General features: G+C 36.4%; 1 protein-coding gene across 2 annotated transcripts; it reads left to right on the top strand.

The window, feature by feature from the left end:
• Positions 1–8,029: 8,029 nt before the first annotated feature.
• On the top strand, positions 8,030–12,722 carry LOC131303468 (probable mediator of RNA polymerase II transcription subunit 26c). 2 transcript variants are annotated; one of them, XM_058330343.1, is made up of 10 exons: positions 8,030–8,696; positions 8,768–9,243; positions 9,531–9,599; positions 9,713–9,795; positions 9,941–10,014; positions 10,347–10,408; positions 11,060–11,093; positions 11,224–11,360; positions 11,907–11,991; positions 12,403–12,722. In XM_058330343.1, exons 2-10 carry the CDS (start codon positions 8,821–8,823, stop codon positions 12,507–12,509), a joined length of 1,074 nt encoding a protein of 357 aa, XP_058186326.1. In that variant the 5' UTR covers positions 8,030–8,696; positions 8,768–8,820; the 3' UTR covers positions 12,510–12,722. The 2 variants fall into 2 exon arrangements, with proteins under 2 accessions (XP_058186326.1, XP_058186325.1); XM_058330342.1 differs by having other exon boundaries at positions 10,326–10,408.
• Positions 12,723–15,860: the final 3,138 nt, after the last annotated feature.

Here is a 15,860-nt window from a genome sequence, read left to right as displayed (position 1 = left end):
CCATTTTTTATGAGAATCTTTTATGGGCAATGTTTGCATAATATTATTGTATGTTGTGCATGTGTGCCTTTTATTTTACAAAGTAGATGATCCGGTGTGTAGAGTTTGGCTTACACACAAAAGATCAGATCGTCGGTTCTTGTGAAATATAAGATATGGTTCACAGTCTTAAATGGAACTAGATAGACCATCGGTAGGACTGTAGTACAATGTTTAATAGGCCTGTCTCGACTACAGGGAACGGTCTAGTTCCAACTCATTGTGCTAATACACTTTGTGTGTATTGAACGGGACCGTATTGAGGTAATTGTCTTTGTACTAACTTTATAAGACAATTGGAACCTTATGGTTATTATGAATGCTTATGCTCTTAATCCAAAGATAATTATTAGAGGTATATATTTAATGTTGTTGACTTTGATTTATTAAAGAGTGAGATCTTTATACGGTCAATAGTCTCAGTGAGTTGGGTCATAACATTATGTATATGACAATTATTAATTATTAATGGAATCCACGTCCCGATAGGGATTGATGATACCCCTTGAGTAAGCTTATAAGTTTCGAATATGTCAAACCCTACAAGTGGATTTTGTATCCGACATATCGAATAAGTTAAGCGGATAGTCTCAAGATAAGATGTTGATTAAGTGGGAGATTGTTAGTAATTTATTTTAATCAACGGGTATCTGTAATCTTAACGTGGGGAGATTAATAAGTATTTAATAACATAGAGCTCGAAATATAATTGAGATAATAACGGGAGTGCAATTATAATTCTGTAGTGGGGTGAATTGTAATTTGTGTGATAAGAAATAAAATTCGGGCGCTGCTATTCGTAGCCCTTTATTTTCTCCCATAGCCCGTTAAAAATTTCCAATTATACTCGATAGTTAGTTACCGAAATTGAGATATATTTTCAGCATCCAATTACCGAAATATAATATTTTTTTCAACAGCTATTTACCGAAAATGTATGTTCGGCAGTTATTTACCGAAAGTTAAACATATTTTCGACATGTAGTTACCGAAATATAATCTTGTTTTTAACAACTATTTACCGAAATGTTATGTATGATTTTCAACAACCATTTACCGAAATGTAGTGGGCTATGGGAGAAAATAGAGGGCTGCGAATAGCAGCGCCCTAAAATTCTGGTGGGATTAAGATTTCTTATTTACACAAGGAGTCCAGATTTATTTCTCCTTAAGTCCTTGCCCTAACCCTATAAATATACCGCTTCATTCTTTAAGTCAGATGATGTTTTGTTTTTGAGAAATCAGAAAAGTAGGCTGAGAGAGAGAACAAACAATCACGTAGGGTTTCCACAAACGGGTACGTGATTCGAGGTATAAGGGAATATGGTAGAAGATCGTAAAGTACGGTCGAGCAATATTCGTGGCATACAGCAATATGTGTTATAACAAGTTCAACCAGCATTCGTGACGCTGGAGTTGTGGTAAAACCCTAATTCCGCCTTGTAGGGTTTTTTGCAATTTTTTTTTGTTGTCTAATCTGTACGTGTCATTACTGGGCCTTGAAAATTCGGTTTCTTAACACAATATACATGAGCTATTGTTGTTGCTTTAGTGTAGTGGAGATTATAAAATAGGTTCTTCTATAGATAGTCCATTGGGAGCGGTCTCGATATCAAGGTATACACGGTGAAAGATTTTAAAGGTTTTCTTGATAGAGTTAGAAATGTGAAATTGTAATATGTGTTTGAAGTGTGTCAGGTGATCCATCTAACTCTCTGTTGAATGCTTATTTTTAGTGTTTCTCCCTTTTTTATTCTTTGTCTGAACTCGTAAGCGTTGTGTGCTTTCGATGTTCCTCCTCGATGTAACCTTTCGAAATTTATAAAAGTATCTTTTGCCGTGAAGAAAAAATTTGACACAAAAAAAAAAAAAAAAACCTCACTTCAACACACTTGTTACTTCGATCAATACGATATCACACACTTCTTTATACTTTTTACATATTTTAATAAACTTTTTAAACCTTAGTCATAGCCCAATAGATTTTTTTTAGAATTTCCTATAAAATAAAAGACCAACTCTAGGTTCTCCCATCGTGTTTTCTCACTATTTTGTTGGGTGAGTGAAGAAACAGAGAACGAAAGATACAGATATAACTCGAGAGGTTATTAATTGAGTATTTTTAGAGCAATGGTCTACAGACTCTATACCACTTACAATATACCGAATGTCAATTTGTCTATTAAAATATTAACATAAAATTTATGGGACATTTATAACCCCAAAATTGACGGAAATTTGTCATGATAATTAGTGCATGCTCGTGCCTTCAGGCACATTCGAACGTAATTAGATCTCAAGCTTAAATCAACTTTCAGAGTCAAACCAATACACAAATGTAACACAAAAAGTTTGTCATCAACTCTTTTCAATTGTCTTCATCAATCTTCAATTATCTGGAAATTTTCGTCACCAAATGGTTATCTTCGTCGCCAAATGGGTGGGTACCTTTGGTGACGGAAATATTTTTTTGTCGCTAAAATAGGTATAATTGATGACAAAATAATTTCGTTGTGGAAGTTTTCAAAACAGTGACGAATTTATTTATTTTCATCACCAAGTATACTTAATTAGCAACGAAATTCAACTTTTTCGTCACCGATTACACTTTTTCTTGTAGTACAATAATTTTTTTCCAGATAATATAATTTCAAATAAAATATGTAGAAATAATATATTGAAATTAATTGGATGGTTTTGGGAAAATTATAGTATATGTGTTTGAAAGACGAGAGAGAATTGAGATAATTAGAAAATAGAAAGATTTGAAAAATTAGGAGAAAGAAAAGGTAGTTTAGGATTTAACTGAATTTGAGGATGGAAAGATAAGTATTTAAACATATTAGGATGAACGTAAACCTAAATAAGTATGGTAAAAATGATGGCTAATTAAGTTCCCCTATGGTATTATAGAGTTTAAATCCGAAAAGGTATCCAGTATTTGACCGGTATCGGTATGTATCGATTATACTTGTAGAAAAACCGGTACAATATTTAGAATCTTGGTCATAACAAATTCATATAAAAATAACATTTATATATATTATTATGGTAAAATAGCAGTAAAATGATTTAATAAACAAGAGATGCTCTTTTAGAAGTCAAAAGTGGAGTCCGGTGACGGATTTCAAACTTTCGTAAAAGGACTCCAGAAGTATTATACGGCACAATTTGACCCAACTTTTGGTCTATTTTTTTGGAGCAGTCCTTTTAGCTGTTTTCTGAATTTTTATGTCGTATTTTATAATTTCTTTTTAAACTTTAATATTTTTATACTTTTTTAGTTTCTTTCATAAAAGAATGATGTGATTTAAAAATTTGATTCAAACATAATAAGAATCAATTAAAAAAAAAAAAAACAGAGACCGCACTAAAAGCGACAAAATGTTATGTCAAAGGCAGCCTAAATTGTTGAGGGACACGACAAAAATCATTTGCTCCTTTTAAAGAAGATAAAAAAAAAGAAAGTAAAAGTATTGCTTTAGGAGTAGTAAAGTCCTTCATAAAAACCTAGTAGTATGTGGTTGGCAAATAAAGATTCATCAAAGTTTTCGAGGGAACCAACCATTAAAATATTAAACGACCAAACTATTTGAACTCACGATTAAAAAAAGTTCATTTGAGACCCATACTTGAACATATTTTTGAACTTGTAAATATATATTTTTTAAACTCGAATTATCCACTATGATAATCAATAAGCTCTCTTTAAAAATTTCATAACCAACATGAGTAAAAATTTATTCAAAATCAATTCAAAGAATAATTGAGTTACATTTAATATCATCCTACTGTTCTGAAAATTAAATGAAACTTGAACGATGGACTGACTATTCGATTTAAATAGGAAAATGATATTGACACTCCAAAAATTGATGCAGGCACTCCAAAAAATAAAAGAAAGTGACTTTGGAGTTACATTAATTTTAAAGTGTTTGCATCAATTTTTAAAATGTCAATATTATTTCTCTTTAAATTTACAAGTTACTTTGTACCTAGCTACCTGCCTCAGGACCGTTCATTTTCTTGCTTTGAAAACGAGTTAAAAGTTCAACCACACTTTCCCAATAAAAATTCGAAGGCACTTTGAATGTATGAGTGGGTCCACTTTGAAAACTTCTCACGTGGCAAAATGATAGAGGGTAGAATAGACTGAAAAGTAATGAGAGAATGTGGATAAAGATATGATCTCAATTCGATCCACACAGTCAACCTGTAGTAGTAGAAGAAAACAATTGATTTAAAAAAAAAAGATGAAGGTAAAATTACACGAAAACCCCTCATCTATACGTTTTGGATAAGATCGAATACCTCATAATCTTTAAAAATGTCCAAAAACACCCCATCATCTATAACTGTTAATCAATCAACATCTTTTTGTCAAAAGACCGTTAAGATAAAATGGTCAGTGATAGGTGCTGAAAAGCACCCGTTTATTCCCATTAACTTAGGTTTTGTCGGTCCTATCTAATGTTATTTAACGAGCTTTAATTGGTTTATGTTGTTTCAGGGCTTACGGAGCATTCGGAAAGAATTTGGAGTAATAATCATGAGTTAAGGATGTTCCGGAAGGATCCACGATGAGAAGAGGAGCGAAAAGGTGAAGATTGGTCTCGCTGGTCCGGACCAAGGCATGGTTGGTTCGGATGACCAAGGTTGGGCACGATATGAACAAAGCTGTTTTTCTAGTCCAGCCAATGTAATTGCTGGTCCGGACCAGCGGACAGCAGACGGTGCAAACGGAAATCAGCTTTACGTTTTGGAGTCTTATTGTTTTGGGCTAACTATAAAAGTAGACTTTAGTTTATTATTTAGGTTACTTTTACTTTTCCAGAGACGACAGAAAGAGGCGAGATAGGAAGATTTGTTCATGTCTTCCATGTCTTCTTCAATCTCGATCGCTTCTTTCTTCTCCATGGCCGGCTAAACCCCTTTTCTAGGGGGAAGATGAAACTTCGCACCAAGTAACTTTATTTTATGTATGGGTTTTAGGTTTATTATTCGGATCGATTGTATAACTAAGAACCCTTTCCGTTTCAATTGAATGAAATGATTTTGATGGTTTTAATCTATTGAGTATTTGTATGCATGCTTTCAAATACGAGTTCTACAATGATTTTCATCGATTGTAGTTGGAATTCTGAGATAGATTATACTCGTAAGACGGGCCGTGCTGTTAGGCGGCTAGACCGTACTTCTGAGACGGTCCGTGCTATGGGATAATTTATGCCTTTTAACAACTCAATAATTTTCTTGACGATTATTGCTAAGGTTTGCAAGCCTTCACAATAATCCCTTCTGATTCGAATAATTAATCTTACCTATGCATGTTTGAGTTATGCGGTCGAGGTGGATTCAAACTCTAGATTTTCTCTCCAATCGTTACAAACTTTCCATTTAATTATTTCTCTTAGTTTAATAAATTCTCCAAATTCAAACAACCAAACTTCCTTGCCCGAATTAATCTAGAAGTTAATTGAATTTGTTGTAACTTAGCCATACTGTCTCCATCGGAACGATACTCGGTCTTGACCATTATTCTACGGAGTAGTAGTTAATTCCAAGGTTTTATAAATATATTTTTGACACGGAACAACGTGGTCAGTCAGCGTAGACAAATTTTTTTTTTTTTGTTTTGTTTTATAGACAAGGGGGTCAGTGTGGGTGAGTTTTAAGGAGTAGAATCGTCATTTCCCCTTATTTCGTTAACAAAGTTGACCAATTTTTTATTTCATATAGATGAGGGGTCTGAATGGCGGTTTTAAACGTTAGCAGTCTCCGTGACTAAAATATATAGATGAGGGGAATATCCGTGTAATTTCTCCAAAAAAATATAGTAGAAGAAACAACATCCTCTCTAACAGTGGTGGAGCTAAAATTTAGATTCGAAAATGGTATTATTTGATGAGATTTCACTTGTGTTCTTGCATGTTGTTCGTAAATGTGAGAACAATAAGGTTACTTGTATATCTGTGTAATTAGATTTTGTCGTTGGTAGGATCTATTTTTATCTAAAATAAACATGAGATTGGTCCAATTCTCTTGTGATCCTATCTAAAATATATAGATGAGGGGATATCCGTGTAATTTCATCAAAAAATTATTGTAGAAGAAACAACATCCTTTCTGACAGTGGTGGAACTAAAATTTAGATTCGAAAATGGTATTATTTGATGAGATTTCTTTTGTGTTCTTGCATGATGTTCGTAAATGTGAAAATAATAAGGTTACTTGTATATCCGTGTAATTGGATTTGGATTTTGCAGTTGGTAGGATTTGTTTTTATCTAAAATAAACATGAGATTGGTCCAATTCTCTCATGATCCTATCTAGGTATTCCTAGGGAGAGTGTGTCTCAATGAAGGTTCCCAACCCCTCACCCTTGTAGGCCCTGCCTCCCCCTTCCCCTTCTCTTCTCCTTATCTCCTACCTCTATAATTGTGAGATGGTTGAGACTTTCTCCTTGGTAGGCAAGATCTCCGTTTCTCTCCGTCATTTTTGGAATCAAAAGCAAGATTTGGGGGATCAAATTTGAGTTTTGGCTTTTGAATTTGATTGGCTTTATCAACGGATTTTTGAGCGATTCATCAGCGATGGTGGCGGCATTCGCAACGGATCCAGTGATGGTTCTTTAGTGTATGGCAAGAATGAGCTCCAGTTGCTACTGATCTTGGTCACTTCATCCACCTTCACGAGTTTGATTGTTGGGTCTGGCTTCAATGTTTGATTTCACGCAACTTTTTTTTGTTTTTGGTTTGCTATTTTTGTTGTATTTTGTTTTGTTGTTTTACTTGTACTTTATATTCGTATTAATATGACTAGGATGATTTTTTCGTAAAGTTGTCGAAAGTAGGACTACTTAATAAAATTACACTAATATAAAAACACAGTTCAAAATATGGGGTCGGGTGACACCACCCCCACCATGTCACTCCGCCACTGCTCTCCGATTACTATTGGGCCTTATAGGCACATTTTAATTACAATAATTGAAATTGTCCATTGTTTAAAGCTCGTAAAAAATATTAGCGACACAAAACATAAATATTTGATGTTAGTTGATTTTTTTCGGAACACCTTTATGTGAACAAATTTAGGATTAGAGACATGTTTTCAAAACATATAAACCAATAGTCAATATAAAATTTGGGAGTCTTTTAACGAGAATAATGTCCTCGATAAACTCTAAAAAAATTAACAATTTCGATTATTCAAATGGGCCGGGCGAACCAATCAATGAGCCCAAATAAGACACAAAAAGAGCTTAAGCTAGGTCAATAATTTTAAAGTTTGGACATTTGTTCTGGCTTTCAATCCTTATGCTTGCATTCTCATTTTGGTTCAACATTTTTCGTTCTCAATTGTCGTTCTTGTAACGTAAATTAGCTTTGAGATATTTTTGAAAAACCCTTTTATATCTGTTCAAGTACGCGCATTTTGTGACGAAGGTCCGAGAGGAGGTCGAGGATCTGATTCCATCTTTCATAGGAGTATATAGTAAAATAAAATATACATCAACTTGTCATTAAAGAAAATAAAAACCCCGAGTGGTCGGACTTTCTCTTTCCTCACTCTTTGTCTCCTTGCGCTGTCATCCGAATCCATAACAAACCAAAATCAGTGGAACAGACAGAAGAGAGAGAGAGTACAGATCCTGAAAAGGGCGCTGCTATTCGCAGCCCTCTATTTACTTCCATAGCCCGTTAAAAATTTTCAATTATACTCGACAGTTAGTTACCGAAATTGAGATACATTTTCAGCGTCCAATTACCGAAATATAATATTTTTTTCAACAGATGTTTACCGAAAATGCATGTTCGGCAGTTGTTTACCGAAAGTTGAACATATTTTCGATATGTAGTTACCGAAATATAATCTTATTTTCAACAGCAATTTATCGAAATGTTATTTATGATTTTCAACAATCATTTACCGAAATTTAGTGAGCTACGAGAGTAAATAAAAGGCTGCGAATAGCGGCACCCCCGGAAAACGTTTGCCACTTCAAAAGTCATATTCACAGAAAACCCCACGAAAACTTATTAAAATTCCAAATCCAGACCGAAAACGGAAAAGAAAGAAAAAAGCTCCGAAATTTCGTTCTCGGACGTTCATACCCTCGGATGTTCCTCGAAATTTCTGGACACTTCCTCGAGGTATATCCGCAAATAAGCCAACAACTCCGACCCTTTCAGGAAAAAAGGTTCCCTAGCTCTCTCTGTTTCCCTCTCTCTCTCTCTCTTGCGGCTGTGCGTTTCTGACTCAGATCTATGGGCTTCTGAGCCTACTTTCGGTAATTGGTCGACGACGTTGGGTTTCTTGAATCTGAATCTGTTTTTCTCAGAAATCATGTCTTACTGATTTCCCGATCCGGTGACGTAATTGCTGATATCTTTCTCATTGAATTTGCAATTACTTGAGAGAGAGAGAAAGCTTTATACATATGTTTACCGATACTTCTGTATTTTTTGGCTGAAAATACAGCTCTACTTATCGGCGCATGATATTTTGAAAGAGAGAGAGAGAGAGTATATGCACATGTGTTGATGTGTATTTTTATATCTACCGAGTTTTGAGCAGAGCTACAATCGTCGGCGGATTTGACAGAAGTCATCGACGGATTAGACAGAGTTTTAGAGAGAGAATTGGTCTTAATAGTAGAGAGAAAGCTAGAGAGAGCGCATATACAGATGTATATTGACATGTATGCGCCAATTTTTTAGAAGAGCTATAGAAAGCTAGAGAGAGAGAGAGAGAGAGAGAGAGAGAGAGAGACCTGGGATGGATTTGGATGAGTTTCGGACGATTCTGTCGAATTCAGGAGTAAACGTGTGGGAGATAATCGACGCGGCGATCAGCGTAGCTTCGTCGGACTACGGGAAGGAGTTGAAGGACCGGAGAGACCTAATCGTGGAGCGCCTCTACGCCGCCACGTCGCGCTGCGAGAACTGCGACGTGGACGGTCGTCGGAGGCTGCAAGTCGAGGAGAAACACAAGGTCTCGATCGAGATGGGCGAAAATCAAAAGCAAGGTTCGCCCTTTTCGACCCCGGGGACCGTTCACGGGAACGACGACGTTGAGGACGGAGAAGAAGAAGGAGGAGGAGAAGATGAACGGGTCCGAGATCTGTTTGGGGATTTGTTCGATGATGATGAAGAAACCAAAATTCTGAGAATCAAAGAACAGATTGAAGATCCAGACCAGGTAGACATGACTGGTTCAATTTTACTTCCCTGTTTGGTGCTTTTTATTGGAATCAGTTTAATGAGGTTTGTGTTTTAGTAATAAGCAATTTGTATGAACTCTGCTGTAGTGAGTGATTTTGATGGTTTGCCTTTCTGGTGGTAAAACGCCTAAATTAGGCAGCCGACTAGGCGGCCGATTACTCGGCGATAGGAGTCCTTCCTCAGTCCGACTAGCGCCTATCGATTATTAGAACATTTGTTTTTGTTGATCTAGACTTGATTTTTCAGTGTTTTTTTTTTTGGCAGTCTGAAGATTCTCTGGTTGAATTGCTTCAAGGCCTAGCAGATATGGATATAACATTCAAAGCTCTCAAGGTCAATTCTTTCTCATTGGTTTCACACATTTGTTCATGAACAAATATTTTCTGCTCTGTTTGTTATCTAAATCTGCTACATTCTCTCTCTCTCTCTCTCTGCCCATTTTTCAGGAAACCGATATTGGGAGGCATGTGAATCACTTGAGGAAGCACCCTTCGAATGAAGTGCGGAGACTGGTTAAACAACTCGTCAGGTTTGTAGATTTTGAACTGAAAAATACTCTCTTTTTTATTTTTTATTTTTTATTTCTGGAAATCGTGATTTTTGCAGCTTTATACAAAGAGTAGTTGTAGTTTAGGAAGTTGTTGGATTAGGATTGTTTGTTGGTTCTTTTACAGAAAATGGAAAGACTTGGTTGATGAATGGGTCAAATTGAAGGAAACAGATGAGCACGCTTCTTCTACTCTCCTTGGTAATTTCACGCGAAATTCCTATAACTGAGTTCCAGTCCAGTTTGATACGGTCCAGTCATATCTAGTTTGGACCGGTCGTGAATCCTTTTCATTTGACCAGTCATGGATCATTTTCAAACTTGAAAAAAAAATGATCGGAATTCTTCACTTTAACGAATCATTGAGAAGAGTATCATACCAAAACTTCAGAGGACTGGATCGTTGCAAACTGGACAGAAACTCATTCTAAAGCCCCGTACTCTCTCCTTCCTCCTCTCTCTCTCTCTAGTACTTTCTCTTTTTAGAATTACTGGTTATTTGAACTGAAAAGGAGGTTTACTAATGGCGGCAGCTGATGGAGACTCCCCGCTGCAGAGCGTACCGCCGAGGAATGCCCAAAACGGTTATCACCAGGTTGGGTTGTCTACAAAAAAAAAAAAAGAGTTCATTTTCTTCTTTTGGTTTTTGCCTGAAAAGAAAGCCTAAAAATTACTCCTTTATAAGTACGTCGTTTAGACTTTTTTGGTATTGGAAAAAAGAGAGCCTACAAAAATGCTTTTTGAGCTATGTTTAAAAAAAAAAAGTTATGTTATAGGAGTATAATTTTTGGGCTTAGATAAAGAAGTCGGTTTTGAAATCTAAGGTTTATTTTTTATTTTTTAGATGACCGGATTGGAAGAAGGACCGTTTAAGGGGTTGAATTGGTTGGTTTCAATTTTTAGTACTTGCGTTGTGATTTAATCAATTTTCGATAAATGTTTTGACTTATAATTTTCCCAAATACAAGTGTTTCCATCAATTTCTTTTGAAAAAGAATGATTTTTAAGAAAAGGCAATATAACGTATATACATTAATCCTTGAAAATAATTTGGTTTAAAAGAAAGTACTAAGTTAGAAAAATGGTAATTATTTTAATTTTTGAAAAATGATTTCTCAAAAGTACTAGATTTTGGAAAATTACAAACTTTGCCTCCTGTGATGCATTTTTCTTTCTCTTGACTGGAAAAAAAGTAAATGGAAATTGGAAAACTTTTGAGATCTAAAAGTTGTTGCCTTTATTACAGGTTCCTGATTTCGCGTACTCTCCAAATCCACACAGTAACTACTGAATCTGATTCCAATCTCAATTTGGTTTATTCTTTCTCTATTTGATTGATTTCTGGAGTATATCTTTTCTGCATGTGATGCAATCATGATTTGGTATATGCTAACCAATTGGGTGTTGTAGATGGGAGTTCCGGTTCAGACAAGAACTATTCAGAACCAGAACCAAAACCAAAACCAAAACCAATTCCTAGAAGAGATGCTCCTGCCAAACAGTCACATTCCCTTCCCATATCTGCTTCTGCCCCTCCTATTGTTAAGGTACCCTATCTAGATTTGTTATTGTTACTCAAAAAAATAGTCTGTTTGGTTACTGAGAAAAATTGAAAGAAAAAAATGGAACAACATCGTTTCATTCTAGTAACCATTTGATTTTAGTGTGGAATATGTTTTGGGAATTTGAAAACATATTTCTGTTCTTCCGAAAAGATGGGTTGGGTTCCAAATTTGCTCAAAACCATGTTTTAAAAACCTTTTGATTTGAAACGTGTTTGCCCTTGATTTGGCAACTTGTCAAAATTTTTTTGCTCAGCAAACTTGTCAAAATTTGACAGCAAATTTGGCTCTACTCGATAGGCAGCCGTTTTTGTACTTTTGCTAAATTTTAGCAATAGCAAAGGGTTTTGACATGCAGGTGGACTTGCTCTAAGAAAACATAACAATGATGCATTGACATGTTTGAATATACTGATTAAAAAAAATGTTTGATTATCATTTCCCCGAGAAAATGAATACCTAGAGTGTCTTTGTTTTGGAAACAGTTTCTGCAAAGTCCATATTTGAATCAAGTTCATGGTAATTTTGCAGAGAGAACAAAAGGAATCAAACATAGATGAAAGGCTGGCTTCAGCTAGGAAACGTCTTCACGAGAACTACCAAGAAGCTCAGAATGGTTTTTATTTTTGACAATTTCCTTTAGAAAAGTACTTTGTGAAACGAGTACACCACATGGTGTACTGACGTGGTGTCACAGATACAATTCATGCTTGGCCACGTGTACTTGCAGCGGGCTTATGTGGGCAAACATGAATGAATTGACGACACCATGTCGGCAAGGGGATGGTGTTGTGTGGGGGTGCATAGTACCATCCGAGCCGCTCGTTCGGCAATCTAATGGTCCATATCTCATCTCCACCATTCAGCATCCGAGCCATTCATTGCCGAAATGAAATTTGGACCATTGGATTGGCGAACTGATGGCTCGAATGGTGCACAGAACGCTAATACTTTCTTGTTTCCTATCTTCTATTTTCCGAGATTCTGCTTTTGTAAGTTGTAGTATTTCTTTTCTTTTTTTTTGAAGCCAAAAAGCAAAGAACGATTCAGGTGATGGATATTCACGAGATTCCAAAGCCAAAGAATACTTTCTTTGCCAAGAATAAAGGCGGCTCTCAAGGAAGGCACCGGTGATTGGGCCCAATTCTCCCCTCCCCACTACGGTACTACCACTACAGAACAAAAGGACACCAAAAACGGGGTTAATTAATTACCGAAATGCGGCATAAAGTTATCCCTGTTTTTGAAATTTTCCCCTCACGGTTTTTAATCTCCAATTTGATTTGCTCTTGAATTGTCTGTAAAATTGAACCAGCTTATTTAAATGAAGAACTTGAGGTTCTCGTTGCTGGAATCCACATAGAGAGAGAGAGAGAGAGAGAGTGGGGAACAGTTTGTACCCGCCAATAGAATAATTAGCTTAATGGCTGGGACAGTCGAGCAGTTTTCCCGTTAGGTACGTAGAGTAGCATTTTTTGAGGGAAGAATGTGATTTTCAAAGCTAGAAAGGCTGGATATTTTTACATTTCTTCGTGACATTATTCGTGACATTATTAGTAGGGTCGCAATAGCCTTGGGGTGGAAATACCATGAAGATATGAATCGAGATTTGCTTATGTAATGGTAATGTAAAAAGAGATTTATCACCAATGTACATTAGATAAGTTGAAGCACTGGTTTGGCAAATGTCAATGTGTATATATGGAAGTTAATTAAAAATCAAGTTGATATGATTTCGACATAAGCTTGGTCGAACAATTTTTGATTTTAGGTATATATGAATGATCTACATTTATCTTTGTGATAACATGATACACTCAATGAGACTTATAAAATTAACCGCTCCTATGTCCTATATGGGAGGTGAAAAAAATACGAAAATTTTGAAGAAGCCGGGAGTATTCAACCATAATTGATGAATTGGGGGATGGTGCTGTGTGCAGCACCGTGCTGCGCACCTTTGAGCCATTGGATCTTGCATCCGACGGCTCGGATCTCAACTCGACAATGAACGGCTTTCAATCGTTAGTTGACAAGATGAGATCCGAACCGGCGAATGCACGATCCTACAGCTCGGAGGTGCACAACACCATTCTGAAGTCAAAATTAACACAACAATTAGATGCACAAGGTAAGTGACAAATTCGTGTAACACCCAGAATTTCAGTGGCATTAAATGGGAATTTCTTTTGAAAATAGTAGTTAATTAAAAATAATTTCATTAATTAAGTATAATAATTCCAAAATAATAATTTAGTTCATTACAGACCCGAATTCGAAGGAATAAGTTTAACAAAATAAGTTTGGTAAGGATCCCAAAACTTCTTTCGGCTTGATTTCCACAATTTGGTTCTCCTCAGGAAAGTACTGCTCACTTCCTGTATTGTGGGTATCTTGCACGAAACGTTAGGCCAAATGGCACTAAAATGAGTTTTGATACTTAGTAAATAATCTCTATTTCACTAACCCATGCATTACACAAATATACATGTCAAACAATAGCGAACATCTAATAAAAACGAAGTAGCAAGTAGCCTTTCTACGATTATTTTTTTGTCTTTAAGTGATTTCTATGATTTTCTTCCGAGCTTTCCTCTCAATAACTTCAACTATGATTGTCCCATGATTAACTCCCCTCTTGGTTATCCCACATCGGGATGCTAAGTGAGTACATCTAAGTTATCTACCTACTGAACTCACTTACGACCATAGCCAGAGGTATAGGTCCCACCGAAGCTAATCATTCCATGTCATATCTAGAATTACATCAAAGTCCTTCTGGCTCCCCTTCATTCAGGGACTCCGTTAAAGTTGCTCTAAACCTTTTTCTTTTCATTAGAGTCCTTTCGGCTGCCCATCCCTTCAAGGACTCTGTTTAGGTTGTTCTATCATTTTCTCTATTAGAGACCTTCCGATCGCCCTTCGCTTCAGGGACTCCGTTTAGGTTGCTCTTTACATTGTCAAGTCCTTCGTATCACTAATCAACTTTTGTTTCACTTGTCTTATAAACGTCTAACCAATTTAATTCCGACCCTAAGTACCACTCAGTGTACCAATTGTCCAGTTCTAAGTTCACATAATGATAACAATCAAGTCACAGACATAGCATTAATGAAATATAAACAATAGAATTAAATAGAATATAAAAAGACTCCCCCGTTCCCCATCTCTCTCTAGAACCTTTCACCTTCCCTTTTTTTTTCCTCCATCGGTTAGGGTTTGTACTTGGGTTGGGGGGGGGGGGGGGAACCTCCTCCTCGTGCTCCTCCCTCTCTGCTCTCCTCTTCCTCTTCCTCCTCCTCCTCCTCCTCATCTCTCTTTCTCTCTCTCTCTTTCCCTAGTGCTTTCTGCCCCTCATCCCTTTCTTGCCATCTCTCGCCGTTTTGCCCTTCCGACATATTCCTATCTCACTGATTTGTAGACACCCCAATCTGGACTTTCCAGGTTAGTTTATTTTAGGTTTTTTATTCCCCGATGATGAAACAGATCAAGAACACCCTGGGAATGATAAGTAGTTGAGATTTGAGTGTTTTGAAACCCCAATAAACGTCCCAGAATCCTGCTGGCATGCACTGGTTGAGAACTAGCGCGTGCGGGTCAAAGTGCTAGGTGTTGGTCAAATGGCCATGATTGACCATTGACCAGTGCGTGATCGTTTGGACCCGCGCGCGAGCGTCCATAACCCGCGCACACTGGTTAAAGTTGCAGCCGACCTTATACTTTCCATTTCTGGAAGGTTTCTAGAAGGTTTCCATTAATGAATGGTGTTTTCCCTATAAATACCCGAGTTTTTTTTATCAAAGTAATCCTTTTTTTAGAACCATTAGCCGGAATACTCTCATTTTCAAACTATTTTAAAAACTACTCGGTAGAGCCACTTCAAAAAGCGCTACCTAAGTAGCGCCATTACAATTGACGCTATTTGCCATGTGGCGTTCTGCCATGTGCTACGTTGGCTATATGACGTGGTCAAGTGGCCGTGGACTAGCGCCACTTGAAGTAGCTTTACCTAAATAGGTAGCGCTACTTGAAGTAGCTTTACTCAGATAACGCCATCTCAAGTGACTATACCTAATTAGGTAGCGCCATTTCAACTGGCTCTACCTTATAAAATAACAACGAAAGTAAAATCGTTTAAAAAAATTGCGAACCACGTTTGTGGTGTTTTAATATTTGGCTGTTGAATAGCAGAAACTACTTTTTGCTTAAAATTGAAAAAAAAAATGATTGTCCAAAAATGTCGATGCACTTTAGTAACTTCATTGAAAAAAATTGTATTTATAATTCATACACCATTTTCAGTCTTATTAAATTTGTTCATGCTTTTTTACCTTTACTCTATTACTTCAGCTTGTTTCAGCCTTATTCAATTACTGCAGCCTTTTTCACACTTATTCAATTTCTTCAGCTTTTTTAGCCCTGTTCAATGCATTCAGCTTTTTCAGCTTTAATCAATTCATACAGTTTTTTTCAGCATTATTCAAA

The sequence above is a fragment of the Rhododendron vialii genome, chromosome 10a (genome assembly GCF_030253575.1).
Source record: "Rhododendron vialii isolate Sample 1 chromosome 10a, ASM3025357v1".
Classification (NCBI taxonomy): Eukaryota; Viridiplantae; Streptophyta; class Magnoliopsida; order Ericales; family Ericaceae; genus Rhododendron; species Rhododendron vialii.
The sequence above is the reverse complement of the archived record's forward strand: the minus strand, read 5'-3'. Positions and strand labels throughout refer to the sequence as shown.

Bases quoted from the DNA above. Each gene is read 5' to 3' on its own strand.
- LOC131303468 (XM_058330342.1), top strand. From the start codon at position 8,821: ATGGATTTGGATGAGTTTCGGACGATTCTGTCGAATTCAGGAGTAAAC. The intron at 11,361-11,906 runs GTACCCTATCTA...GTAATTTTGCAG, and splicing joins CTGCCCCTCCTATTGTTAAG to AGAGAACAAAAGGAATCAAA. The intron at 11,992-12,402 runs GTTTTTATTTTT...TTTTTTTTGAAG, and splicing joins CTACCAAGAAGCTCAGAATG to CCAAAAAGCAAAGAACGATT.